The sequence below is a fragment of the Notothenia rossii genome (assembly GCF_949606895.1).
Source record: "Notothenia rossii genome assembly, chromosome: 5".
Taxonomy (NCBI): Eukaryota; Metazoa; Chordata; class Actinopteri; order Perciformes; family Nototheniidae; genus Notothenia; species Notothenia rossii.
In genome coordinates this window covers 47,601,871-47,628,568 of record NC_136903.1, presented here as the reverse complement: position 1 = coordinate 47,628,568, position 26,698 = coordinate 47,601,871, and the positions used below count along the sequence as shown (strand labels likewise).

General features: G+C 38.4%; 3 protein-coding genes across 3 annotated transcripts in view; 2 read left to right on the top strand and 1 right to left on the bottom strand.

Annotated features, from left to right (window-relative positions):
* The first annotated feature begins 3,044 nt into the window (after nt 1-3,044).
* LOC307041974 (uncharacterized protein) lies at nt 3,045-6,990 on the top strand. Its single transcript, XM_079685590.1, has 5 exons — nt 3,045-3,206; nt 4,473-4,904; nt 5,499-5,563; nt 5,853-5,896; nt 6,889-6,990. Exons 1-5 carry the CDS (start codon nt 3,113-3,115, stop codon nt 6,923-6,925), a joined length of 672 nt encoding a protein of 223 aa, XP_079541716.1. The 5' UTR covers nt 3,045-3,112; the 3' UTR covers nt 6,926-6,990.
* A 5,180-nt stretch (nt 6,991-12,170) lies between these two features.
* LOC307038820 (uncharacterized protein) lies at nt 12,171-19,476 on the top strand. The gene is made up of 17 exons (XM_079680497.1): nt 12,171-12,781; nt 13,112-13,238; nt 13,496-13,576; nt 13,807-14,014; nt 14,204-14,562; nt 14,790-15,022; nt 15,104-15,282; nt 15,368-15,461; nt 15,653-15,997; nt 16,139-16,256; nt 16,333-16,424; nt 16,536-16,653; nt 16,987-17,103; nt 17,215-17,406; nt 17,652-17,804; nt 18,076-18,275; nt 18,444-19,476. Exons 1-16 carry the CDS (start codon nt 12,680-12,682, stop codon nt 18,159-18,161), a joined length of 2,604 nt encoding a protein of 867 aa, XP_079536623.1. The 5' UTR covers nt 12,171-12,679; the 3' UTR covers nt 18,162-18,275; nt 18,444-19,476.
* A 4,306-nt stretch (nt 19,477-23,782) lies between these two features.
* The window catches only part of LOC307039451 (receptor-type tyrosine-protein phosphatase gamma-like), a 1,005,384-nt gene continuing 1,002,468 nt past the window's right edge, over nt 23,783-26,698 (bottom strand). Inside the window, exon 30 of the mRNA XM_079681553.1 lies at nt 23,783-26,242. The gene's annotated coding sequence lies outside the window, so the exon portion shown is untranslated. The remainder of the gene's footprint in view (nt 26,243-26,698) is intronic.

The window sequence follows — 26,698 nt, the reverse complement described above, 5'->3', positions numbered from 1 at the left end:
GAGGTGCCTGCTAGAAAGATATGTTTAAATGCATGTATTTGCACATGTGTTGTAAAGACAGTGTTCAACACAGAGTTTTAATAGTGGCAAAAGGGCATCGGCGATGGAGTGGAACAAAAATGTGGAACTGGAGTTTTTCCAGAGGATTTGACTTGCCAGTGGGGACCACCAAATGTCCCAATATAATTCAGAAATACATCATTGATCTCCGGGGAAAATTGGGATTGTTACATTGTAGAATTAAAATATATAGTAGAAGATATAACAAGTATATATACAAGTATGTAAAAATATGTGCATAATATAACAATATGCAGTGTTTCCCCTAGGTTTACTGCTTTGGGGGGGTGCTGGCTGAGGGGACAGAGGAGCTGTGGATTATTGTTATTGATTAATGCATCAGTGTTTCTTAGGGTCAAAAACACTAAACTCACAACTTAAAATGAAAGCATTTAATTTATTTAATAAAAGAACACATGTTCAATGTGAAAAGTGACAGTAGATATAGATTAGTTGCAATTTGGTGCTATATATATATATATATATAAATTAATTTTTTTTTATAAAAAAGTGTTTTTAAACACCTTGAATTTCAGGGGGAGCGCGGGGCTCCGTTGTCGGGGCGCAGCGCCCCTCCAAGACAATGGTAGGGGAAACACTGATATGCACAGTATATATGCATAATGTGTGCCAGAGTAATGCTCAGATTAATTATTATTGGATATAGAGTAATGCACAGATTAATTATTATTACATAGAGTATTGCACAGATGTTACTGTTATTCTAAATAATCCTATTTATTTTTCCTGTTTTACAGCTTCATTACAACGCTTACTATAACCAACACACACATATCCACACACACACACATATAAAACCAACGGCACTTTTAAGAGCCACTCTCTCTCTCACTGTCTCTCTTTCTATCACTCTCTCTCACTTTCTCTTTCAATCACTCTCTCACTTTCTCTTTTAATCACTCTCTCACTCCTACAAATGGCTGGAGGGTCACAAAAAAAGACCTGCCCAAACTGTAGAGAAAATATTTACTGTGGAAATAAAATCTGACCACTATGTGAACATCCACAGCCAAACAATGTGAGACTCAAAAATGGACAAATTCCAAAGCCAGCAGAAGCAGTGGTTGTCATCCATGACTAAAAACAGAATCAAGTCCCACGTTCTTGATGACGCCGCCCTTCTGGTATGTAGTTTACAGAATTATCTCATTCACCAAAAGTGTGAAAAGTAGTTTTATTACTTTGACAGAGGATTATAAATGAACTGGTATTGCTTCACATCCACAGTATTAATTGTATCATTAATGAGAATACAGTGTTTCCCCTATATACAAATAGTGGCAGCGCAGCGCCGCTGTTGAAATATGAGCGCCGCTGCTAGGGGGCGCCAGCCAGGTACCCAAAAAAAAAATATATATATTTATTTTTCTTTACTTTTTTTCTTTTTCTTAAAATAATAATAAGTCGTTACCCTTTTTCCTTTTTGATTGTTTGTTATGTGGATTTGTAGTATTTGTGTTACTGGCATAGGCAACACAGGCGGTCGCCTAGGGCGCCAGATCTGGGGGGCGTGCTCTGGGAGGGAAAAAACATTTTTGCCCGTTGGTGCTCATCCAAATGTTCGGCCTTGATGTAACAACATTCATAATTAAGTAAATGTAACACCCTTTTCGCCCCGGTTACACGTTTAATTTGCCCTGTACGGTGGGCGCTGTAAGTGATGAAAGTGGGGGATGTTGGCTTATCAGGCGCCCGCAGCTCACAGCCAAAGTGCGAGCGTGGTAGCGAGAGAGCGAGCAAGGGAGAGGGCGCACCGGTACCGGCGCTGTTGTTATTAGAATCTGGTGCTAGCTGCGCTAACAAACATAAGAAGTATATGTTTCTTCCACCAGGGTGGAGGAGAGCTCTCCTGTCAGACTGAGAGGCTCAGTGAGGTTAAGGACTCTCTGAGTATTTATATAGTTAATTTTAGTCTAAGTTATCTCAGTGGGTCTCAAACGTTTTGACCACAAATTATATAAACACATATTTCCAAGGCACTCCTTTATAATTATTAGGATCAATAAAAAACGGGTTTTAAATCATTCCAATGTATACTATAGGACAGTTAACCAAAAATATCATTTAAAGTTGGAGAGATACAAAAATATGCATAAATAAATAAATGTTAACTTGGTAAAATAAGATATGAATGAACAACAAAAATAAAATAAGCTACATTTATTTGTTATTGGCTATGGTAGGTTATTGGTTATGTTCACATACTTATTTGATTATTAAAATGTAAACCGATCTTTTTCATATGGGTGTTTTAGAGTTGTGCCCCCTATATCAGGTCTCTAGTAATTGTGTGCTCAAAGTGCACCAGATTGAAGCATTTTAGTGTAAAATGTTAAAAAAACAATCTTCCCGGGGGAGCATACCCCCGGACCCCCCTAGAGGATGTGACGTCCACCCCCCAATTCAAACATGTTCATACAATACTGTATACATTTGAAGCCATTTTGACGTCTATTACCTATGTCAATAAGTTTCTGTTTTTGCAGTGTATTTGTCTTTTTTCATTTATTCTTTACACATAAAATCTCGCCTAAAATTGTCTAGAACCGGCCCTGGTACTAGGCCTCAAGAGCCTTTTTTGTGCTGACACATAGAAACAAATTGGCGGGGCGCACTTCGCATGCGCACACACAAAAATATACCACGCGCTCCGCGCTCACATTATGCTGGGCCCACGTGCCTTAGCACCGCTGCTATGACTCCATCCTAGGGGAAACACTGGAATATAATTCATGATTAATGATTTTCAAACAGAATTAACTATTATGTGTAGGAAGTTTAGGAAGTGTCTCATAAGTTAAAAATCCCAAATGTATCTAACAAAACATTATGAACAAATCATTGTTTTTATTATGATGCCAGGATATTAGGATAAATTCAAATGTAAACAACAGTTTTGTGTATTTATCTAATTGATCTCTCTACCTCTCAACAATTATTTTCCCAGCTGGAGAACTTGCATGCCCTTGGCTTGAAGCCCCTGCTGCTGCTGGCGTATCCCCCGACCAATAGGGTGCCACGGACATCTAAAATGAAGGTTTTGATGCCCATGCATGCCCAGCTTAGCCCATCAGCCAAGACATGCATCGACAATGTGGAGGCCATTTTCAAGCTGATGGTTGCAGGTGAGATTGTATTTATTTAATAACCATCTGGACGAGTCACTCATGCATATATTGACTATCTGTTATACAATGTGTGGTGTTGATTTGTCCTGTTTATTTCAAAGCAACAAAGAGAGTAATTTTAAAGAGCTGGGGTCTCATTTATAACTGTTATGTATGCACAAAACAGGGCTTGAAAGAGGTGTATGCCACTTCCCATGCAAAAGTTGTAATCTATATATTTTTTTTAATTGACAGAAGATTATGATGACAGGGGAAATTGTCTATGCAGATGGTGAGGTGGTGAATTGAAGCCAGATTGTAGAAATACATGTTATAAGCATCATTATACATATAATAAAGCCTATGAGTCCTAATTATATTGCAGGCCAAAACTTAAATAAATACATTTTGTTCACTTATCAAACCTCCATTTTCCAATGATAACCCAGTGTGGGGGATACCATTGACTTTTGCAAATATTGAAGCGATCAGTTTGATTGCTGTAAACATTTCATTACAGTATGATACTCGTAATGCTGCATGGTGGACCACTGGCACTGCTAGGACCCCCTGCATGTAAGAATTAATAGGGGACAAGTGTTCTGGGACATCAGAGTCACAGTCACACAGTCAGAAAAAAAACGTGCTTCTTCTTCAAATAAATTGCGCTGAGCAGTGGCTCTGTGGACAACCCTCAGCTTCTCTGGCTCCTCTGCCCTGATGCCAAGCAGATACCTGTCGGTGACATCATACTCAACCAATGTTTTTTTTTTAAAGTTTAGCTTGATTAGGGTTGCCTTTGTTTGCATGTTTTGCACATTGGCCTAATTTCATATTTTATAATGTATGTGTGTGTATTCCATGTTCCTGTTTTCAAACATTCAATGTTCAAAGGTGTTATTGTCATATGCACCGCTACAGCGTAGTTGTTGGAAATGACAATCTTAACCCCCAGGCTCCTCCAACAATGCAGCATACATATAGTACAAGAAGAAATAAAATAGTGCAAGAAGAAACTATTCCAACAACGTAGGTGCAAAACTAACATGCAGGAATACGTCAAATATATACTTATGAAATAGAATAAGATAAGACAGAAAGTAAAATGAAATACTAACATGGGGAGGCATGAATGAAAAGGTTGTATAAACAGATGTGGATATGTATAAATATATTATATATGAACAGATAACTAAGCAATGCAACATTATGGTATTATACATAATAAATAAATAAATAAATATGTGGGCTTTTAAACAGATTTGTACTACAAACCCTTTGTAGGTTGGACAAGACTCAACCCAGACCAAGAGGAGAACCCTGACACACCAACACCACCCCAAGACCCACCCAACCAACTGCCCGATGGAAGCTACATCTTAAATTTGGTGCCATGTGATCCATCACCCATCACCCATAGACAGCAACCACAGGAAACAGCAGATCCACCACCACACCAGGCTCCAAGCACCCACCCACCACCACACCAGGCTCCAAGCACCCACCCACCACCAAACCAGGCTCCCAGCACCCACCCACCACCAAACCAGGCTCCCAGCACCCACCCACCACCAAACCAGGCTCCCAGCACCCACCCACCACCAAACCAGGCTCCCAGCACCCACCCACCACCAAACCAGGTTCAAATTATGCTGGAACCATCACACCAAATCCCACCAATGCGGCAGCCACGTAAAAGAACCAAAACAATGAAAGGTATGTTTAGCTTATATTCTACTCACATTTAGATGCCACATAAGCATCAGTAAGTTAATGTTGCGATTTTTGTAGACATTCCAAACATTGATTTATTAAAGGCCAGACTCATATTTGCCTTCAAATGTTATGCATGGGTGCTATATTTATGTTTCGCACACATGCACATTTTGGAGTTAAAACAAAGACACAACAGAGTAACCTGTATGTTGTCTGATAAGCTGAAGTCACATTCATTAAAACCTTTCTATACTTTATAATTTAATAGAAAGCTTGCACATCATTGCTTAATGTAATATAGTGCTACAGAGCCCAAGTCCAAGTGTAATGAATATAAGACTAAAACATATCCACTCAGTAGCAAGCAATGTAAGATGTAATCGGTCCATTAGCAGACACAGCAACATCCCGAAGGAATGGCAGAGAAGCTAAGATTTTGAATAAAACCATGTGTAGACTCTTAAACTTCTGTGATTTCTCAGTAGGAGACACTAAATGTGCTTAGGTCACACAGTGGAAATGTTTGTGCATTCTGAGTTGAGCCCTATACAAAACATACTTTACCTGTAAATAATGTATTCCATACAATTACAGATTGCTCTCACAACCATCTCGAGGTGTTCCGTGTCCGCAAAATAATAAAGACAAGGAACCGAAAGGTAGGATAATGATTACCTGGATGACAGTGTTTGCTGTTGGATAACTTTTCTGAATTTGTATAGCAATTACTTTATCTTACCTTGAAGGAATACTGTTGTCCAATTCACCACATTAAGCTATTTGTGTAAACATCCTGTAAATCCCTCTAGTCGGTCAGATGTCTTTTTTCACGACTATATTTTTAAATATATGCAAACTATTTGAACAATACATATATCATAAGTACTTGTGAAAGTACAAAGTTCAAAGAGCATACAGATGTACAATGTCTTTGTCTACCTGCCACAGGGGGGGACGGAGCACCTTTATGACTGGGAGGCCTGCACCATTTGGTATGTTAATTGGCTTTTGTACAATTACATCTATGTGTGCTGTTAACATTTGTGGTAATTGTTGGCACGCCATTATCTTAGGTGGCATTTGTTAAAGAAAAATGCAAAAAGTTCTGCTGTCTGTAGCACCAGCTATACACATGTTATTTTAAATGTGCAAAGTCCACACTAAACGATAAATTGAAACAAGGTAGTTTATTTAATTAAAGCTGTGTCAATATTTGATTACACCACAGAGACACCAGGTTCACGTTAGCTACTCTGGCGTTAAGTCCACACTTACTAAAGTATTAGTAAATAATCAGCAAACAACAACAGAAATGTTGTACTATTATTGGGCAGATCAAATTGTAACGTAACAAACGCATCATGATATAATTTCCCCAAGGGGATCTATAGACTGTTTGTTATCTATCAAATTCTATTTTATCCCTTATCTTGGAATACAATGTGCCTGTTGGAGGAGTTATTATTCACTTGAAATGTTGTGCTGTAAGGCTCTTGGGATGCAATGATTTTACATTTTGATCCTATGATAATAGTCTGAGGAAACATCACCTTTGTCAGGGTTTTACAATTATTACACTAAGGATGGATGAATGTGTTCTTATAATTAGAGGTTTTATAGGATTTTTCCACAACATTTTGGCATTTTCAGCTGCTGTGCCTATTTACCTTTGTTAACACGATTAACCCGTTTTCCATATTTTCAATGAGCAACAGTTGCTGTAATTAACCTTAACGTACCAGAATGTAGTTGTTTAGAGAATGAGAACAAAAACACTCAGTGTAGCTGAACTGTTAAAAGTGACATTGGTTAATCGCTGCATCCATACAGGGGAATACCAAATACTTCATACAACACTGCACTTGTCTTCAAATGTTTCTAAAACAGTATAAACATTTTAAAGTAGGCTAATGAAAATCAATTGAATGTGTATTACTTTTCACTAATTCTTTTTCACCCTCCCTTTATTTTATTTTTTTCTCAGTGGTATGTCCTGGCCTCCATCCTGGCAAGAAGCCTGATTCCCACCCATGCAAATCCCTTTGCCAAACAAAACAATAAATGTTTTTGGTGTTTGCATGGAATTATTAAAGTGCAACAGTTTAACAACTGCAACAGACTTAACATTTTTTTGACTTGAAGGATTGTTGCATTGTTTTATGGCCACTGGCAATTAATTTCACAGGTGAATTGCATATTGATGTAAAATGAAGCTCAGCGCAAGTTCTTTCAGGAAGACTAGGTATATATATACATTCACTCCGCAGCTGCATATAATCAGCTCATCACAGGCGTTGTCTTTAACATATTACATTTCACCTTATTCTCCAGCAGCCAATCACTGTGCTGCAGCCAAACTTTAAAATGGCAGTCAGCTGTTATTTCAGGTTGTCATGCTGCCGCCCGCCTCCATCCCATCCACCTCCTCTCATCACATCCACTGCCAGGAGAGCTAATCCAAAGACCTCATCACACCTCCTCTTCATCCCATCTCCTCATCAAATCCAGATCTTCAGCATCATCACCAGTGTCTAGACCCCGGGGGGGGGGGGTTCCCTATATGCTCACGGCTCCATTTCCCCCTTTAGATATACCATTTCAGGATCAGGGTCTAATCGCCAAAGACTTAACATTTATCGTATGGCATGTGTCAATAAATGTTCTTTAAACATAATGAAGTCTCTCCTGATTGAAATACACAGAAGCAGCACACAAGGGGTCCTTGAGATGATAGTACAATATTGAAAACATTAACAACATAATGCTTAATGCACAAAACATCAAGAAATAAGTAGCCAATGCTTCAAATCCTTTGAGAATACACTGTTTGTAGGCTATTTAAATTTAATAATACATTACATTTATAAAGCGCTTCTCCTGGTCCTCAAAGCGCTTACAAGCAAGTAAAACAAAAATAACAAAAGTAGAAAGTGCTAAGCTAGGTGGAATAAGGGAAAGGGTTGATTAGTTAGTTGATTAGGAGTTGAAGGCAAGAGTGAAAAGGTGAGTTTTGAGAGATTGTTTGAATGATGTGAGAGTGTTGGCGGATCTGACGTGGCTGGAGAGGGAGTGGGGGAGGCTGCTGCGAAGGCCCTGTCACCCCAGGTCCGGAGCTTTGTCCTGATGGGCTGCAGTAGGTTAGCTTCAGCTAACATCTGAGGCGACGGGTGGGGGCAAGGTTGTTGAGGGCTTTGAAAGTGAAAAGTAATATTTTAAAGTCAATGCGGTGTTTGATGGGGAGCTCTTGATGGGAGGAATTTAGTGTTATTATTCTTTCCCCAGTTAACTAAACTATGCTGAAGTGCCAGTAGATAACTTCTAAATACCAGTACAGGGGCTTCAAAGGTTTTTTACTCGTTTTTTTGTGGTCTTTTTGGACAGCGGAAGGCTAGATTACCCATGATCCTCAGCCACCGTTGCCGTGGAAACGGAGCCGGTCCACTCTCAGCTACCTGCCTAACCCTAATTTATTTCAGATACCAAACACACTTTTTCCGAAGATTGGTGTCACAAATATCAAAACAATATATGTGTCGATAGCAAAATACATCCATCAAAAACTAAACTGGAAACAGCAGTATCATTTGTCTTGTTAACACTTTAAAGTTGAGGTTTTTTTAACCCGTACCGCCTAGTGGTTAAAGCACGTTATTGCATTTTTTTGTTGAATTATGTTATATTTGATGAAACATAAAAATATTAAGAGTACATACATAGGGGAAAAGTAGAAGGTCAATCATAGAAATATAGATGAAAATATTAAGAAGATACTGTTGTGATCTCTACAATAAAACAGTTTAGTGCAGGACGTCCAAAGATATTAATAGGAGGATGTGCAAAACAGACAAACTAAATAGGCTTCATTTAAACATTAAAGAATACTTTAAGTTAAGGTCTTTTAAATAAGAAAAAAGCTTTGGGGGTATCTATCTACAGACAAATATTAAGTCTGACAAAGTACTTAACGTCTAATATATTGCATAGTTTATTTTGGAACTTGACAATCAACTTTCCTGCAATGTTAACTAAGTTGAAGCACTTATTTTAACTGATATTATACATATGTATTATACTCTTATAAGATGTATCTAGATAGTATAAGAAATGTGCAGAATATGACAGTTTAACGGTGGAGGTACATACATATCGATAGATGTCTTGTAATGCACTGTTGAGGAACCTGCGACCCAAGTTTTTAATCTCTGACCTTTTTAATCTCTGACCTTGTCAGGTATTGAACATCCAATAAATGAGGAACAGAGAATTATTAAATATAAAACATAGAATTTGTGTGATTATACGAAATGATTTCCAAATAAACACCACTGCATATTTCCAACTGTTACACATGCTGCTGTAACGAAAAAATGGCCCCGCTTGGGATTAATAAAGTATATCTTATCTGAAGATGATCGATGGCTACTGCCATATTTGCAAAATTTGCCTCAGAACCTTGACAAGTGCATGTTTCAGGCTTATCAATGAACAACAGGAGGGGTCACAGACATAAGACCAGCTGTTAAATAAAGCTCTTCTGACCTTAGCTGTCATGTGGGTATACTAATGCTGCCCATTATGAGCACAAGCAATTTTCACCCATTTATTAATTATATGTTTTAAACGTGATAACACCACTGTGTTTCGTATCCCCTAAACCTCTAGGGGGGTACACAGTTTAATACTGGCAACTTCTTATTATGGGAAATACGAAAACGTCTTTTAAAACTACAATTCCCAGTAGAGACGTGCCACAGAACATGGAAACCTATGTGCGAAACACACAATAGCCAGCATGTTTAGTTCTGGTGACGGGTCGGGGGAGGGGTGGACCCGTCCGACTCCAGTTTTGGACCATGTGCCGTGGTTCCATTCCATTTCAAAGTGATGTTGGACGCTCGGCGCACTGCCACTCCAACATCCAATCCCAGAGCTTGAGGACCATCACGGGGTTTGTCCATGGATGGGTTTGTCAAAGAAGAGAGAATACTTACTTCCGGGTGTAAAATTATCTAAAGCAACTACTATGAGCTGCTCCGACCCTCGGTCCTGACGGACTCCAAAAGTCCGACATTATACAATCAAACAAATAAATAAACACAATAATAATTGTGTGTTATTGTTGAGTAAATAACACTGTGTGGTTTAGAAAATAATACAAAATTAGAAGTACGAGTTGGGAGTGAGAATGTGTTGGTATTTACCCTGCATTATGCACGATACTAATAAAGAATTATGTTAATGTATGAACTCTTATTTACATTAATAGTTCATAATCAACGAATGACAAAATGCAGTGACAAGAAAACAACCATTGTATAGCACTTGTTTGAGTAATAAGAGGCAGTTAAATATAAAAGCATGGCAATTTATTTTCATACACATCAGCAAGTCAAAGCACTTTAAATAAACGGAAGTACAAAATATAAACACATTTTCACATTACTATGAACTCAGTCGGGCGAAACAAGTGCATAGTTTCATATTGTTCTCATATATAGTGTTTTATAACGTCTTTATTTTGTATGGCTTTAATTGTGTTTTAAATGTGTTTTGTCATTATTATGGCGTGTGCCAGCGTGTGGACGTGACACGTCGCTTGTGAAAGAGCTCTCCAGTGCCTCTGTGTAGCTAGGCAGAAACCTTTACAGGTCTTCTTCCTCAGACTCAGGGCTAGTGTAGTCATTGTCATCCGACTCCTCACTGTCCTGCTGTAATTGAAGATCATGGCATTAGCGGCTACACCGCTGTACGCATGTAGCCTACAGCCTGTTTGTGTTGGCTTTTGAGGAAGTGCCACCTCCGACTGAGGACACTCTTGAGCCCATGTGCAGCGTCCTCTGTCAGGTCACCGAAATCTGTAGAGGAATAATCACACAGCAAAAGGGCTCAATGTAAACAAACCATGACAATTGCAAATCTCTTTGCATTGTACAATGCTGCATATGTAAAAACACTACAAAATAGGTAAATCCATCTTAAACTGAAGGATGTTACTATATATTGCAACCCACTCTCACGGCATTTCGTGTTCACCAACACGATTTTTAATCTATTGATTCGTGTTCATCAACACGATTTCCCCCTTTTTTCCGTGTTGCACAGCACGATTTTAAAAGCAATGTATTTCTATTGGTAGTCTTTCCCCTTTTTTTTCGTGTTGCACAGCACGATTTTAAAAGCAATGTATTTCTGTTGGTAGTCTCACAGCATTACGTGTTATAGGAAGACCGAAAGCTGTGTGGTTCATAAAAACATGTTCTTACTCACTATCAAGCCACGATTATTGCTTTTATTTAAAATCGTATCATTTCGGACTTTTGTTGCTGTCTGTGAGGAAAATAAATGGGGCTCATTTTTCCTTTTAATTTGTTATTCTTTTCAAAATAACATACTGTTATTTATTCAACAATAACACACAATTATACCGGAAACAGACGTAGGCCTATAAGGGAAATTTCGAGCATCATCGAGTTTAGGATGGCCGAAGACACTCCACTACCCATAATCCCCAATTAAAATGAACCGATGAAACATCTCTCTGACACAGTTTAAACGCATTTCAAGTGGAAGAATTGTTCGTGTCTCCTCTTTGTGTCTCGGGAAGCTGGAAGCTGTATTATTTTCAAAAAATAAAAATACAATTTTTTTTTTTTAACCATAACCGGTACTTTACACAACATTGAGTCAAACTTATCCTTGTTTTAATCCTTGTTTTATTTATGTTAAATTGTTGTTGTCGGTTAATTTTCCATTTTATTTATTTTGGTTTAAGATATCCATCCATCCATCCATCCATCTTCTCCCGCTTATCCGTGGTCGGGTCGCGGAGGTAGCAGTTCCAGCAGAGAGCCCCAAACTTTCTTTTCCCTGGCCACATCATCCAGCTCTGACTGGGGGATCCCAAGGCGCTCCCAGGCCAGAGAAGAGATATAATCCCTCCATCTGGTTCTAGGTCCTACCCCTTGGTCTCTTCCCAGCTGGACGTGCCTGGAACACCTCCCTAGGGAGGCGCCCAGGTGGCATCCTAACTAGGTGCCCGAACCACCTCAACTGGCTCCTTTCGACGCGAAGTCTGTTCTAAGTCTGAGAAATGCTTTCACCATAATCAGCAAAGCAACATTAATGTGAAATTATTCTTGCGAGCGGCTAGCTAGCTAGCTCACGTTCAACATAAGCTTAAACTAGTTTAGCTACATTTATATCAGCTCATAAGTGGTGTTTGAAAAATATTTGTCTTAATTACGGCTACATACGTCGGTGTTAAAGTGTGAGTTATACGTTATCTTAATCGCTTTTGTTTTACACATGACAGTACTAACGCTGGCCGACATTTTAAAATATGTTTGGGGGGGAGGGGCATAGTCCATGTCCATGTGCTTGTTACGCGTATGAAACAGGAAACACGTAAATGAACTCAGTCTGTCTAAAGTAGTTAAACCGTCACAATGTGCATTTAAAAAAGCTAGTTTCACTACATAATTCACTTTTTCTGTTTTCTCCTGCAGCTCCTGTACCCACACCACAAACCCATACACTGATCTACACCATCATAAAACCAACGGCACTTTTAAGAGCCAAACTCAACCTATCTCTCTGTCTATCTACCTACCTTTCTTATAGTTATTGTCTCTATCTTTTTCTATCATTCATTATGTATTTCTTCATCTATCCATCTCAATCTTACAATCTGTCTCTCTATCTCTGTTTGTCTCATACAGCAGCTGTTGCATATCTGTTGTGTCTGTCTGTCTGGCTGTCTGGCTGGCTGTGTTGCAATGGCAACAAAACACAACCCAGACCCCAATAATCCCACATCCAAAGAAGGGAAACGCATGGCTCTTGAGCTGAAGCATGAACACATGCTAGCTGAAGCTAAGGTTGGTGTTTTAACCCACATGACCTCATTAATTTCCCACTTGAATTTGGCACTATCTGTTATCCAAAAAATGCTGAACAGGCCAAGAGTAACTGGATTTTGGATCAATGTATAGGGCCTTTGCAAAACGGTTCATCATTACAACATGGGGGGCAGAGGCTTACTAAATAAAGCTTGTTCAACTTGTTTTACTTCATTAGTTGTATATGGTAGGAAAAACTTGAAGCAAAAATGTTCTTCAAGTGAATGAATTTACTTTTATTTGTCCACTGTCATATGGTATCAGTTTATCAGCAACATCAATCTTACATGAGTTGTTACTTGGTCACAGAAAGCAGCTGAGGAGAGGAAACGGGCACGCTCTGTAGGAGACACTTTACAGTCCCCTAAAAGGGGCTGTGTAGGACGTGGCAAGCCGAGAGGGAGGCGTGAAGGGCGACTCCAAGGCTCAGCTACAGGTTGAAATCCCAATTATTTTACATTTTTATGAATTTACTAAGTAAATGGTTGGAAAATCGAAAAAACACAGTAATTGCTTGTTGAGGGTCTACAATAATTCCAATATATAAACGCATAGTGACACTACAGTCGGAGACATTCCCACTGTGGTGTCATAAGAACTATGCTTTATTTAATTTCACAAGCTTTTAAACAATAGGTAGATAATACAAATCATCAGTTATCTGTTGTTAACCCTCTGTGTGATGTTTTACAGTCACATCCCCCCCGACTGAGGCCTTCCAGTCTTCCAGTGTGGAGGTTCTGCGTACTGAACCTTCAGCACAACACGAATTTGGTAAATCACAAAAATGGCTTTAAGTTTAAAACTAAAATCAATTTTTAAATAAATTGTGTTAGTGAGAGAAAATAACCTTATACACAACTGACAGTTCAGGACTCGAACGAGGAATGTAATTCAGTAAAGATATTGGCCAGTTCCATACTGAGCAAAGAAATGATCCTTGATTTTTAGTGTTCATCTTAAATATAGTCATGTACAGTTAAAGTTTCCCATTCTGTTCACAGAAAAGAATATGCAGAGACTCTCTGACATTCTTTCCTCATGTCCTCCTCCTGAGCCTCAAAAAAGCTCTGCCTCATCCTGGTCTTTTCGGCAGCAGAAAGCCTCAGAGCGCTGGAAAGAAGCGAGACCACACCACCTACAATGCCTTCTAGAAAAAGAGGCTGTTGGTCATCCCCTGTGTGGCCTCTGCCACAAGCCGGCTGTTATTAGGTGAGATAACATTTACCGTTATTTAAATTACTTTACCTAATTGTAATTTTTCAGTATTAATGCTCAGTGCCCTGCTATTTCAGCTAACATGCATGACTTTTGGGATGTTAGAAAACTGGATACCTAAAAACCCACATGAAAATGAAAGTAATTCTAGGATATTAGAATAATTTTGTATTTCCTCCCAAGGTGTAGAGAGTGTCTCCCCGAGGAGTGTTTCTGTGGAGACTCTGATGTACTTCATCACAAGAACCAGACACTCCACAACAGGGACAGTTTAATGAATGTTTTTTTTAAACCAATTAGTCCAACAACGTGTGTTGTTAGAGTGGAAGGTGGATATGACACCCATGACCAAGGTATGCTCGCTCAAACTTGCATTTTGATGTTCACATGTCTCTTCGGCCAGCATATAATGGTAATTAGTGCTTTTCTTTTTTTTTTGACAACTTGCATATTGCCAACTGTGAAGGCACCCAACTGCTCCTGTAAAGGCACAAACTTCACTGTGGTACCAGGCAAACCAGTGATTTTAATTACCATCAATGGTAAACAAATATATATATATATATATATATATATATATATATATATATATATATATGGATATATATGGATTTCTATTGAATTGTTGTTATATGTTTACTGTTGTGGGCCGAGGCATTGTGCTTCCACTTGGAGTAGAACCTTCATGTAATATCTGTTCATCTTTGACTATTTGGAGATGGAACTGTTGTAAAATGTGTCTTAATTATGTTTATTTACTTGTTCCAAGGGCGTTATGACTTGCATCTGCCACTATATGTCTGTCAAACTTGCCAGCAGCAGTGGACCCCCGACTTGAAAGTCCTCCTTAAGAGTGGATACTGGCCAGCTTCGGTCAGTATTTCCACACTTTACACCTTGGACCTTCTGAGCTCCTTTGAAGAGCTCAAGGTCATCTCTCCGGGATTCTCCAGACAGGCCTTTGCAAAGCTGCTGGAGCATCGCACAAAGTGTGGAGGAAGAGTAAGTGTAAATATTCTTTACCATATTATAACATTTCCGTAAATAGACAAAACCACAGCAATATATGTAATTATCTTCCAGTCTGGACCTGTCAACAGAGATGCACTGCAGCGCAGCTTTCTGGAGTTCTCCTATGCCTCGTATGAGGAAGACCAGCTCTGCTGTGGTGCTCCTTTCATCTGCCCTGCCTGCACGCCGGAGATGTTGGCTGTTTCTGCCGATGGAAACAGGAAGCTGTATCGCTTTCGGCAAAGTGGAAGGTGCTGTTTTTACAATGTTGTTATTTAACTTTTATGATTACTGTTTATATTTCATGGATATATTTGCTTATCTTTTTTTCCTCAGTTCTGATGGCAGCGCCTTTTTTAATGGGCTCTTTGTAGCAGAAGACAGCGCGGTGGCTGCATTTGTCGATAAAATACAGAGATCACTGAAAAATGCAAGTTTTTATTCGTCATTTTACCTTATAGGTATATCACAAAAATAACCATGTATATCCGACCCTGACTTTCTTCAAATTCAGCTACTTCTCCTTACCATCTACTCCAAAATCCGATAATTAGAACAAATGGTGTAGATCGTGATTCCATTGCTTTTAACTGATTTGTCATGATGTAATGTGTGTCTTAGACCCAGGGAAGAGGCACATGTTGGGACTCCCAGTGGACAGCAGCGAGGGAGACGTCAAGGAGGGCTTCGAAGCTGGATGAAGAAGGGATGGAGGTGGCTGTATGTCGCCATGGGTTTCTTATGAAGGCCTTAAATATGTACAGGGGGGAGATATTCGCCTACCCCCTGTATCTTCAAAAGGAACTCATGCCAGCCAAAGCCAAGTTCTTCGCCATGGATGTGGCTTGCAAGTACTGGCCGTACATGGAGAAAGCTGCAAGTGTCCTTCCTGCTCTCCAGGAGCTGACCACCATGAAGCCATTCCTCAGTGTAATGCATGCTCGAGCCCATGCTACCAAATGCGAGGTATGTGAAATATTTTTGTATCACGTACATTTATATTTTTTATATTTATAATACTGAAGTAGTAAATATCTAAGCTATACTGTTTAGTATAGTAGTATGTAGCCTCTTTGCACAACAATTCCAGCAACCTTTTACCATCAGATTATATGGAGTGGGAAGAACCAGGAGGGAGCAGGGATGACCGCTGGGGAAGAGGTGGAGCAGGTCAACAGCTGCTTGTCCCGTTGTGCCCTGACAACAAAATACATGTCCAAAGCAGGTGAGTGGAAGGTTTTGCCCTATTATTGTATACTTTTTTAGATGACACATCATAACCTCATTATTGCTTTCAAAAGCACGACTGGACATGCTCACAGTGCATGCAATGGGATGGAACAGGAAAAAAGGTGACTCCCTTCATCAGGCACTTTCCACAAAATATGTGAAGGTGAGCCTCCTATTAAAGGTTTTGTTGTGTCCTTTGTCATTTGCACATGGCTTGTTGTTAATCATAGCAAGTTTTAATCTTGATAAATGTCCATCGTCTACTGTTTATCAGACTAGTAAGAGGCTCCTGGAAGAGACTGCAAGTCTGGAGGAACTCAAGACAGAGCTACATTGTGTCTCAGATGACATGGTGTCGACGTGGATTTCCGACGTGAAGGAATGGGCATCTGGTAAGCACGACGAGATAACACCTGCTACATATCATTGTCCATGACTGTTTGAATTTACAGATTTGATCCTAAAGAGCAGCCAATTTTAAGGCAATAAGGCTGATTTTTCATGCCACGTAATGGGACCCTCACTGGATTTCAGTAGACAGGGACATAATCTTCAAGCAATAGCAAGCCAACTATGTGTCCATGTTTATCTCTGATATGTTCCAGTTTCCATAGTTGTACCATCAATTTGTGTTAAAAGGATTTAAATATGTTGCACAACTTTGTTTCTCAAAACCGTTACGTGTTGTGTAACAGTACATTTTACTGCCAATATTATTTCTACAGGAACATCAGAAACATCGGGTACTTCTGAAGACATCCTTCAAACAGCACTGCAGCAAAGCATTGAGGGGCTTTACCTACGTGTGAGGCAGCGGAAGCAATCCCTTTACCGACAGAATGGTATAACAATATAATGTTTTAGGTTGCAGATTCAACCTACTGAATTATATATATTTTTTGCACTTGCAAATATAGTTTGTCACATATCCCACTACTTCATGTCTTTTTCAGACAGCAGCAAGCTCCGCCATCGACTTCGAAGGAAGCTTGCAGACGACAAAAAGCGCCTTAATCAGGAGGTACTGAAGTACAACCAGCTGGTACACGACTCTGCCAGAGGCATAGATGTTGCTGCGGTGAAGCATTCCCTCTCTGGAGGGAGCATCATGTCCGCGCTGTGGCCGTGGGAAGTTCATGGCATGAGTCAGTTTTCAGATATTTCATAATAATTAATTTGAAGTTCTGTTATATGAAGGTATACCTTGCTGAGTTATGCACATATCATGTAGAGTGTTAGAACGTTTATTTAGTTTAAGGGTATATCTTAAGTTTTCTTATTGTGTATACATTTGATTATTTTGAAAGTACATGTTTGGAATTTTAAACATATTGTTATGCTATAATGAAAATGTGATTCATGTATATACATAACTGTGATTGGATTTTAGCTAACTTTACAGCCAAGAAAAAGATACTTGATGAAGTCATGCTTACACGGAGACTGCAAGAGGAGAAAGGCATCCTATTGTGGGAGAAGGCGCAGCATTGCACATGGTTGCAGAACATGGCAGTTGCTCTAAAAAATAAGGTGGCTGAGGAAGGTAAGTTGAAAGCCAAACTTAACCTACCTTGTAAAGTATGAGTCTTAAAGGAAAAAAAGTCATCCCAAATCATTCTTGGTCACAGAAATTGGATGGAGTATAATGGCCTTTGCCCATTCGACCCGGCCATTTTACATAATGAAGTCCCTTGACAGTGACAATCATCTTTATATGTACATGGGAGAGAATATACTCCATTGTAGTGCTCTGGCCTCGTGAAGCAATCTTACTTTATAGTATGTCCATATAACAATATTTTGTGTATTTTCAGATGTAGACAAGGGGAATGGAGGACTTGGGTGCACCCTAAGAAGGAAGCATGCTGAGGCGTTGGAGAGGTTGCAGGTGGTACTGTAGCAGTACAAGACTGCTTTAGGTCCTGATGCTTGTTTCCTTCAACATGAAGAGGAAAGTCAAAGTGGCCTAAGCAGTCCAGACACCAGTGAAGATGAAGAAGGAAACATAATTTAGGTAATTTACTTATAAATTAATGTACAGTATCTTTGTTGATTTAGCCTCAACCTAGACATGTTGCTGTTACTTTTGTATTCATTAATGCTAAACATACATTGTGTATTCAAAAACCTCAAATTTGGTTTCTGATCTGCCCCTCTTTTTTGTTTCTCTGTATTTCCCCAGATTGCTGCTGCTCTCAAGCACGAATATCCGCCAAGACTTGATGTGCTATCAGAAATGTAAATACTTTACTGACTTTATATTTAGAGATTGTATTCATACTCCTCAATGGAAGATCACCCTTGAATATGTTGACCATATGACTTTTCCCTATGCCGCAGCATCAGGTCAAACATTTCACTTGTACACAACTTAAATTGTATTGAAGAAGATGCTCAGCGTCCCTGGAATGCATCCTGAGCAATGAACCATTCACTTTTGATCCTTTTTGAAACACTAGAATGTAAATTCCTAAATCTCCAAGTATATCTTGCTGGTTACCATACAACTTGGTGAGCACATCATTGTCCAAGAGCAGGAGGTCTTTCCCTTTTTTCCAGAACGGAATGCCTATGCATTATTATTTTCGATCTCTTATAGGATTTACCTGTCATTAACTTTATATGACTGCACCTGTTACACCGCAGGCCAATAACAGCTTTCCTCTAATTGTTCATTTTTGTTTATTTTTGCATTACTTGCTTTAATTGCTTTGTCAGTTATATTTCCTTTTTGGTCTCCAGCTATTAACCTGATTGATTGAAGTACTTCATTCAACATGTACAATGCACAGTCTTTTAGGATGTATAATTAGGGACATTGAGATAAACAACAAATAGTTTATTTGGTGAATCACCTCATTGTTGTTCTCAAAACCAAATAATACATTGTTATAAATTGTTATATTTGATTTACTCATAGAATGTACATGTTTAATATACATAGTTAAATCATAAAAAAATGGTTGTGTTGTATGATTTCTTAATACTGTATGTTATAACCGTTTGCATAACTTCATTTTATGTTCTGTTTTCCATGCTTTTCATGTTAGACTAACCCCAACGCTCTAGAGTCAAGACATACACCCTTATGGTGGCCTTTTACTTGTATTGTGGTGAAACAGTTAAGTAAACCATTGCCAGAGAGGACCATTTTATTGTTTTAAAAACAATGTTATTGATGTGGTTGGTTGATGAATAAATATAAATTAAGCATACGTCTGTGGTACTTTTTGTTGTTTACATCACACTGCATTATAATGCGTTTGGAAATAAATTCATTTAGAAGTAACAATATGGGTTAGCACTTGAATCTTTTTGTAAAGAGATGATCCTCATCCGGAACACTGGTTGTTGGTTTAAGATATGATAGAACTTTATTGATCCCAATTTGGGAAATCTTTGCGTTGCAGCAGCATTAAAACACATGGCATTATACAATACAAATAAAAAGACAAGAAATAAAGAAGAAAATATACATGTTGAATTTACAAATGAGCAATAACAGGATATGCAAGGTATTATATTTACATAACTATGTGACAGATGGAATAATAAATATTACACTGAATATGTCAAATGTACAGTGAAGAGAGAAACTATGGAGCAGAGAGTTCTCTTCCAGCCAGAGGTGATTTGTTGTACAGCAACACGTTCTCACTCTCAACCCGTCACATGTTGACGGACGGTCAGGGCCCCTCCCCGTCACCGACTTGCATAGAGCTCCCTGAACGTTGGTAATAGACACGTTGGGATCGAGGCGAAATGCTCTCCGCAGATCCATTCTCACAACGTTTATCAACCTTTTTCTTACTCAATATCAAGCCACACTTATTGTTTTTACTTTATTTTAATTGAATAATGTAGGACTTTTGTTGCCGTCAGTTATGGGGAGAGTAGGGGCTCAGAATACTGAAATCTATTGTTTCATCGTTTTTTCCTTCTAATTTTGTATTCTTTTCTAAACCGCACACTGTTATTTACTCAACAACACATAAGTATCCTTGTGTGTATTTATTTGTTTGATTAATAAACACAAGTTGGAGTGCGTCAGGACCGAGGGTCGGAGCAGCTCATTTGCTTTAGAGAATTGTACACCCGGAAGTAAGTATTCTCTCCGCTTCGCTTGACAAACCCATCCATGGACAAAGGTTATAAAGGATCCGTCTTTTCTAAAACTCTCGCGAGAGTTTGGCTGAATGTCACATGGCTGAATGTTTACGTTTGGAAGGCAGCCTTTCAGTTACGATCGTTAACATCAGTGGGCCACAGCAACTGATGATGAGAAGCTAAACTATCTATTAATTATGTCAATTACAGGGAGTGTGATTGTTAAAATAGGGTGTTAGCGATCTTGCTGGTGTTCAAAGAAGAATGACAACACTGTAGATCACCAACACTATGGTTTATTTTTTATTCACAGGCAAGTCAACGTTGTCGCAGTAAAAGTCCCAAGATAGCTCCTGGTGCAATAAAATGTTCCCTTGCAGTGTTTTACTATTATGTCTGATGTTTCTCTGTTAATATTGCTGCTGCATTAATGTGTATGTTGCATCATGTTACTGCTGTAGATGTGTTTCCGAGCCGCTCCGATTACAACGAGAGTTACAACGAGAACGTGACGTCATATTTACACTAGACGGTTCCTTTCTAGCCATAACCATGGACAAACCCCTGATAGTCCTCAAGCTCTGATTGGATGTTTGAGTGTGCGCCGAGGGTTACGCCGAGCGTCGAACAGCACTTTGAAATGGGATGGAACCACGGCAGACTGTCCAAAACTGGATTTGAACGGGTCCACCCCCTCCCCCACCCCGTCCCCAGAACTACAAATGTAGTAACTGTGTTGTAACTTCACACTATAGTGTGTTTCGAAACATGTTCTATGGCACGTCTCTGCTGAGAATTGTTAAAAGACGTTTTCATATTTCCCATAATAAGAAGTTGCCAGTATTAAACTGTGTACATCCCTGGAGGTTTAGGGGATAGGAAACACTCACATTTAAAACATATAATTAATAAATGGGGGGAAATTGCTTGTGCCCATAATGGGCAGCATTAATATATATATTAATGCTGCCCATTATGGGCAGCATTAATAAATAATAAAATAAATATAATATATATAATATAATATAAATAATATATAGATATATATATAATATAATATAAATAATAAAGCTCTTCTGACCTTAGCATGTCATATACCCACATGCCAGCTAAGGTCAGAAGAGCTTTATTTAACAGCTCGTCTTATGTCTGTGACCCCTCCTGTTGTAAATTGATAAGCCTGAAACATGCACTTGTCAAGGTTCAGAGGCAAACTTTGCAAATATGGCAGTAGCCATCGATCATCTTAAGATAAGATATACTTTATTGATCCCAAGTTGGAAACATTTGCGTTACATCAGCATGTGTAACAGTTGTAAATATGCAGTGGTGTTTATTTGTAAATCATTTAGTATAATCACACAAATTCTGTGTTTTATATTTAATAATTCTGTGTTCTTTATTTATTGAATGTTCAATACCTGACAAGGTCGGAGATGAACAACTTGGGTCGCAGATTCCTCAACAGTGCATTACAAGACATCTATCAATATGTGTGTATACCTCCACCATTAAACTGTCATATTCTGCACATTTCTTATACTATCTACATACATCTTATAAGAGTATAATACATATGTATAATATCAGTTAAAATAAGTGCTTAAACATACAGTAGTTAACATTGCAGGAAAGCAATATATTAGTACTTTGTCAGGCTTAATATTTATACCCCCCAAAGCTTTTTTCTTATTCAAAATAATACTTTAACCTAAAGTATTCTTTAATGTTTAAATAAAGCCTTATTAGTTTGTCTGTCTGTGTCTCCTATTAATATCTAATAATAAAAATAATACATTTCAATAACGTGCTTTAACCACTAGGTGTCCCTTTCTATCAGCTGTGCACCGTTATGGTGTAAATATACCAATATACCGATTGGATCAAATATAAAAGTCAGCCGAATTAGTATTGATACTGCAAGGAGTTGACCGTCCGTCAACATGTGACCGGTTGGGAGTGAGAACGTGTTGTGTACAGAGTTATTGCAGTGGGCAGGAATGTTTTCCTGTATCGGTTCCTGTGACAGCGGAGCTGCAGCAGTCTGTTGGAGAAGGAGCTCCTGTCTGTCCAGGTGGGGGGGTTATCTGTCTGTCCAGCTGCAGGTGGAGAGGATGGGTGGGGTTACCCATGATGGAACCAGAATAAGGTTTTTTTGGCTTACACGTAGTGGACAATGTTGTCATATGCAATATGTTTGGATAGTTTCACCATTGAAATGCGTTTGATAACACTAGATGCATAGTGCCAAAGTTGTGGCCCTAAAAAAATATCAACTATTCATTTGTATGGCATCCAGAGCTTCCAAATTTTAGGGAATATGTTTTTTGATTTAAAATATCATCAATGTCATAAGCAATGGTTACATTAAAACCCTCCTATTGTATTCGTTTCCCCCCCTTACTTTGGTGTTCGCGGTCAAATTTGACCGGTTCTGTTTTAACTGCTATTACATTAACACAAAAACCATGAATCATCACCAAATTTCATTCATTTCATCAACATTGTATGTTGAGTTGGCAAAAACACAGAAGAATAGAAAGTTAACCCATTGAAATGATATGAGAGCAGTGCTACAAACTACAATTCCCATTAGATACGCGCCCAACAATTGTTACGAAGTACACAGAGATGACATATTTGTAGTTCTTCCGGCGTGTGTGCGTGGACTCGTTCGACTTGTCTTGCGTTGACGGCCGTATAGGCTCCATTCCCTTTCAGAAATCCGTCAATCGGGCGCGATCCGAAACCAAACCCTGTGTTTAAAAAAATATAAAATACAAATTTGCACTTTTGCCTCCTTAGCAACAGCAGTATCGTTTGGGTGGCGATCTGAGTTCGGGTACCGTATCTGTGACGTGACAAAGGGTCGCCGTGACAACGTGGTGATGAGATGTGGATAACTTTCCAGATAAAGACCATCCTGATACTCGAGTTGTGGTTTTCAATAAGTGAAAAAGAAAATTCAAAGTAATCACTACCATTTTAATATCTCAAGCATTTGTCCCCAAAAGCTTTCAAATGCAGTAGCAAAACCAGTGATCCAGATCAGGATCATTTTAATTAGGCCTATAATTAAATGATATAATAATAATACATTTTATTTTTAGAGCGCTTTTCTGAAACCCAAAGACGCTTTATATGCAAGCCTACCTCCAAAGCATTATACTTCGGAAGTTAACCAAATTAGATAAGGCAGTGGATGGCAAAGTACCAGATTTCACACATGAATATGCTTAAAAATAGGTTATGGTGTTCCCATCACTGACAATTAAATCATGTAGTATTTCAACTGTAATTTCCTAAAAAGTCAAATGCATTTTGGTGGAGGTTTTCATCTTATTTCTAATAGAAACATTAAATATGACTCAAATGGAGCATATAAACAAGATAACAAACGTGCAAAAACAAAACTGGTGTTCAAATAACAGATTTTATTTTTATGCATTATCCCAGAGAATTCTTCGGCTGCCAGGAATGAGCCCACTCCTTGCCACTGAAAACAGAATGGAATAATGTTAGTTACAGTTACTGGTTTCGTCTTTCCGAAAAGCATAAACCATGTGTGAAGCAAACATCTTATTACTCAATTTATATAAGTAAATGTTTCATTTACCATTTAGAAAAAGTGAACATAGAAATGAAAACAAATGTTCTAACAAACAATAAAAACAAACTAAAACACATACATTAACAACAATGAAGTTAAACAATCATTTGTTCCTACACTACTTCAGCTGCTTCAGAATAACAGCAGTGAAATATATAAGAGGACTGGTAGTAGATTTGGATGTTTTGCATTTGTTAAATATCATGTGTTTGTTCTCCAACATGGGACTACATCAGATGACATGAAGCCAAGTAACTGGAAGATATATACCATACTGGACAGGGCTCCCACTCCACCAACATTTCTGCTTTTCCCTATCAAGAGAAGAAAACAAATCTCTAATATCGGAAAGACCAAACGCATATTAGCTATTTAGCAAACAATTGTGTTGGAAGTTTGTAAATCATAAAGCACACCCTATGCATTACTTTTATTCCCGTCTAAACTTTCTCATTCTTTCTTTTATTACACTCCTGATGGGGAAAGTTTCTAGGCGAGTGTGGTAGGAGCAATCTGTGAACATCAAAGCAGGTTCCACATACAGTATTAGTCATATTAGAAATAAATAAATACAACTATGAACACTTAAGTAGCAACCAGACTTGCACGATGAAAAGTGACCACACTGTTATCACTGGTCAAAAGTTACTGTATACATCATTGAAATGGAACCAAGCTGCTCTCAGTCCTAACATGGGATGCTTGTTTGAATGGCCATACCACTGCTGAGCCTGACATGACCAAAGAAAATACTGCACTGCTGCTTCCTTTACTGCCTAGCATTCTCATCACCACCTTATCAACTATGACTGTATGTATTTTAGTCTAATTAGACAATTAAAGCCCTTTGGATTTTTGGATAATGTATCAGTTATAGTTATTAGTCACAATATAGCATTGTTAACTCACTGAAGAAGCATCAATCACTGCGTTTACATGCACTTTGCTAAAGTACATGTCGATAGATTTATTAGAATACCAATCAATTCGACTCATGCAAATGTTTATAATCAGTCAAAATACTTAATACTGTTAATATACCTGACTTTTTCTTTTTGAGTCTAGGACCAAGTACTGTGTCCCTCACGGACCCTGTCCTGACAGCTGTGGGTTGAAGAAGAAATATTACTATATACATACAGTACACCAAGTTAAGCTTAAACTCAAGTTTCAAAATACATCCCACAAATGCAGCATCACATGATGCAATAGGTGTTAGGTACATATTTTTTTTGTTATTGCGATTTAATTGAGGTTGATCTATGAAGTCTAGGTGTTTTGTTGTCTTGCCTATATAATTGACTCCATACTTTATGTGTAAGGAATAGTTTGATAAATATTAACATGTTGTGCTGTAACGTTAAATGAATTTAACTTTGATTCAAAAACCTAAGTTTATGGGACAGTGTCGTATCTAAATGCAGTTCTTGAGTATAAAGTTTAAATATGCTGCATGACGTTGTTGCATGAGTTGCTTCGAAGTTTACCCCTATGGTCAGGGATTGCTTTAGGTAGACCACAATATTAATGATATCAACCTCTCGTACAATATATGGACATGAGCCAAATCATTTTTGATGTAATCGACCTACTGCCCAACGCTACAATGTAAGACCCTTTCTGTGTGTAAACCAAATCACATAAGAGTTTTATTTTGTGATTTATCAAATGTAAAGTAAGCCTGCTGTTGCTTTGCATTTTTGTGTGAAAAAGGTATAACCATATAGTAACCACATGTCTGTTCAGGAATGAAAGACTCTATTTTTCTAAACGTTTAATATTTATTTATATCCGAGTACCTAAGGATATACACATACCCAAGTATCCCACTTTCCTTTCATATTTATGAAGTTGTAGGTGAAATTGTTATTTAGATTAAGCTATTTTTGTTATTATTATTTACCTATTGGAACAATCATTATTCCCAAAAATGCAAGAAGTGCAATTAGGCGTTTTGAGATATTGTAGAAGCATGACTTGTCAACAAGTTACCTACAATAATGTTTTAGGAAAATATCGGAAAACACTATTGCCTTTTATAAATATAAAAGCTGCAAATCTCAGAGAACAAATGTCACTGTGTGTGCTGTGTGCTTCAGCACCGCCACCTGCACGGTGCTTGTCTCTGGCACCTGGCTCTCTGTGGTCCCTGCCTCCTGCCAGTTGTTTTCTGGTTCAGATGGGTCACAGGGTGTGAGGTTCAGCGTGACTGTCTTCCATAGGATCTCCTGCAACCCCCTGGCCAGTGGAGTCCTGTGTCCAACCTGTGCAAGTTAAACAAATGTTGGTCTTGGCTTGCTTAAGACAAAGAGGTTAACTCATATATCTAGAAATAAGAAATACAGCGTGCTTAAGGTATGTTTCCAGACAGGGTCAAACATATACTCGTCATGTCATAGGACTGTGTGCAGTCAAAGTTAATAGCAGAGAAATAGTGGTATTTATCCAGTCAACCATTTATGGTTTTGTTTTTGCGATATTATTCTTCCGATTTGTGTCTACATTCCATGTAATGTGACATGTCAATTTGTCGGTAGACAACATATAGACGTGTGCATGTATGTTCCCTTACATTATTTACATCCACACATTTTGTTCAGAATTTATGAGACTGACGCAAACGTGTTTTGCATAAGTGCAATCAAATAAGTAGCAAGTCGCTTTGGATAAAAACATAAATGTAATGTAAAGGGACCTCTGGATGCACTGGATAACTGCTT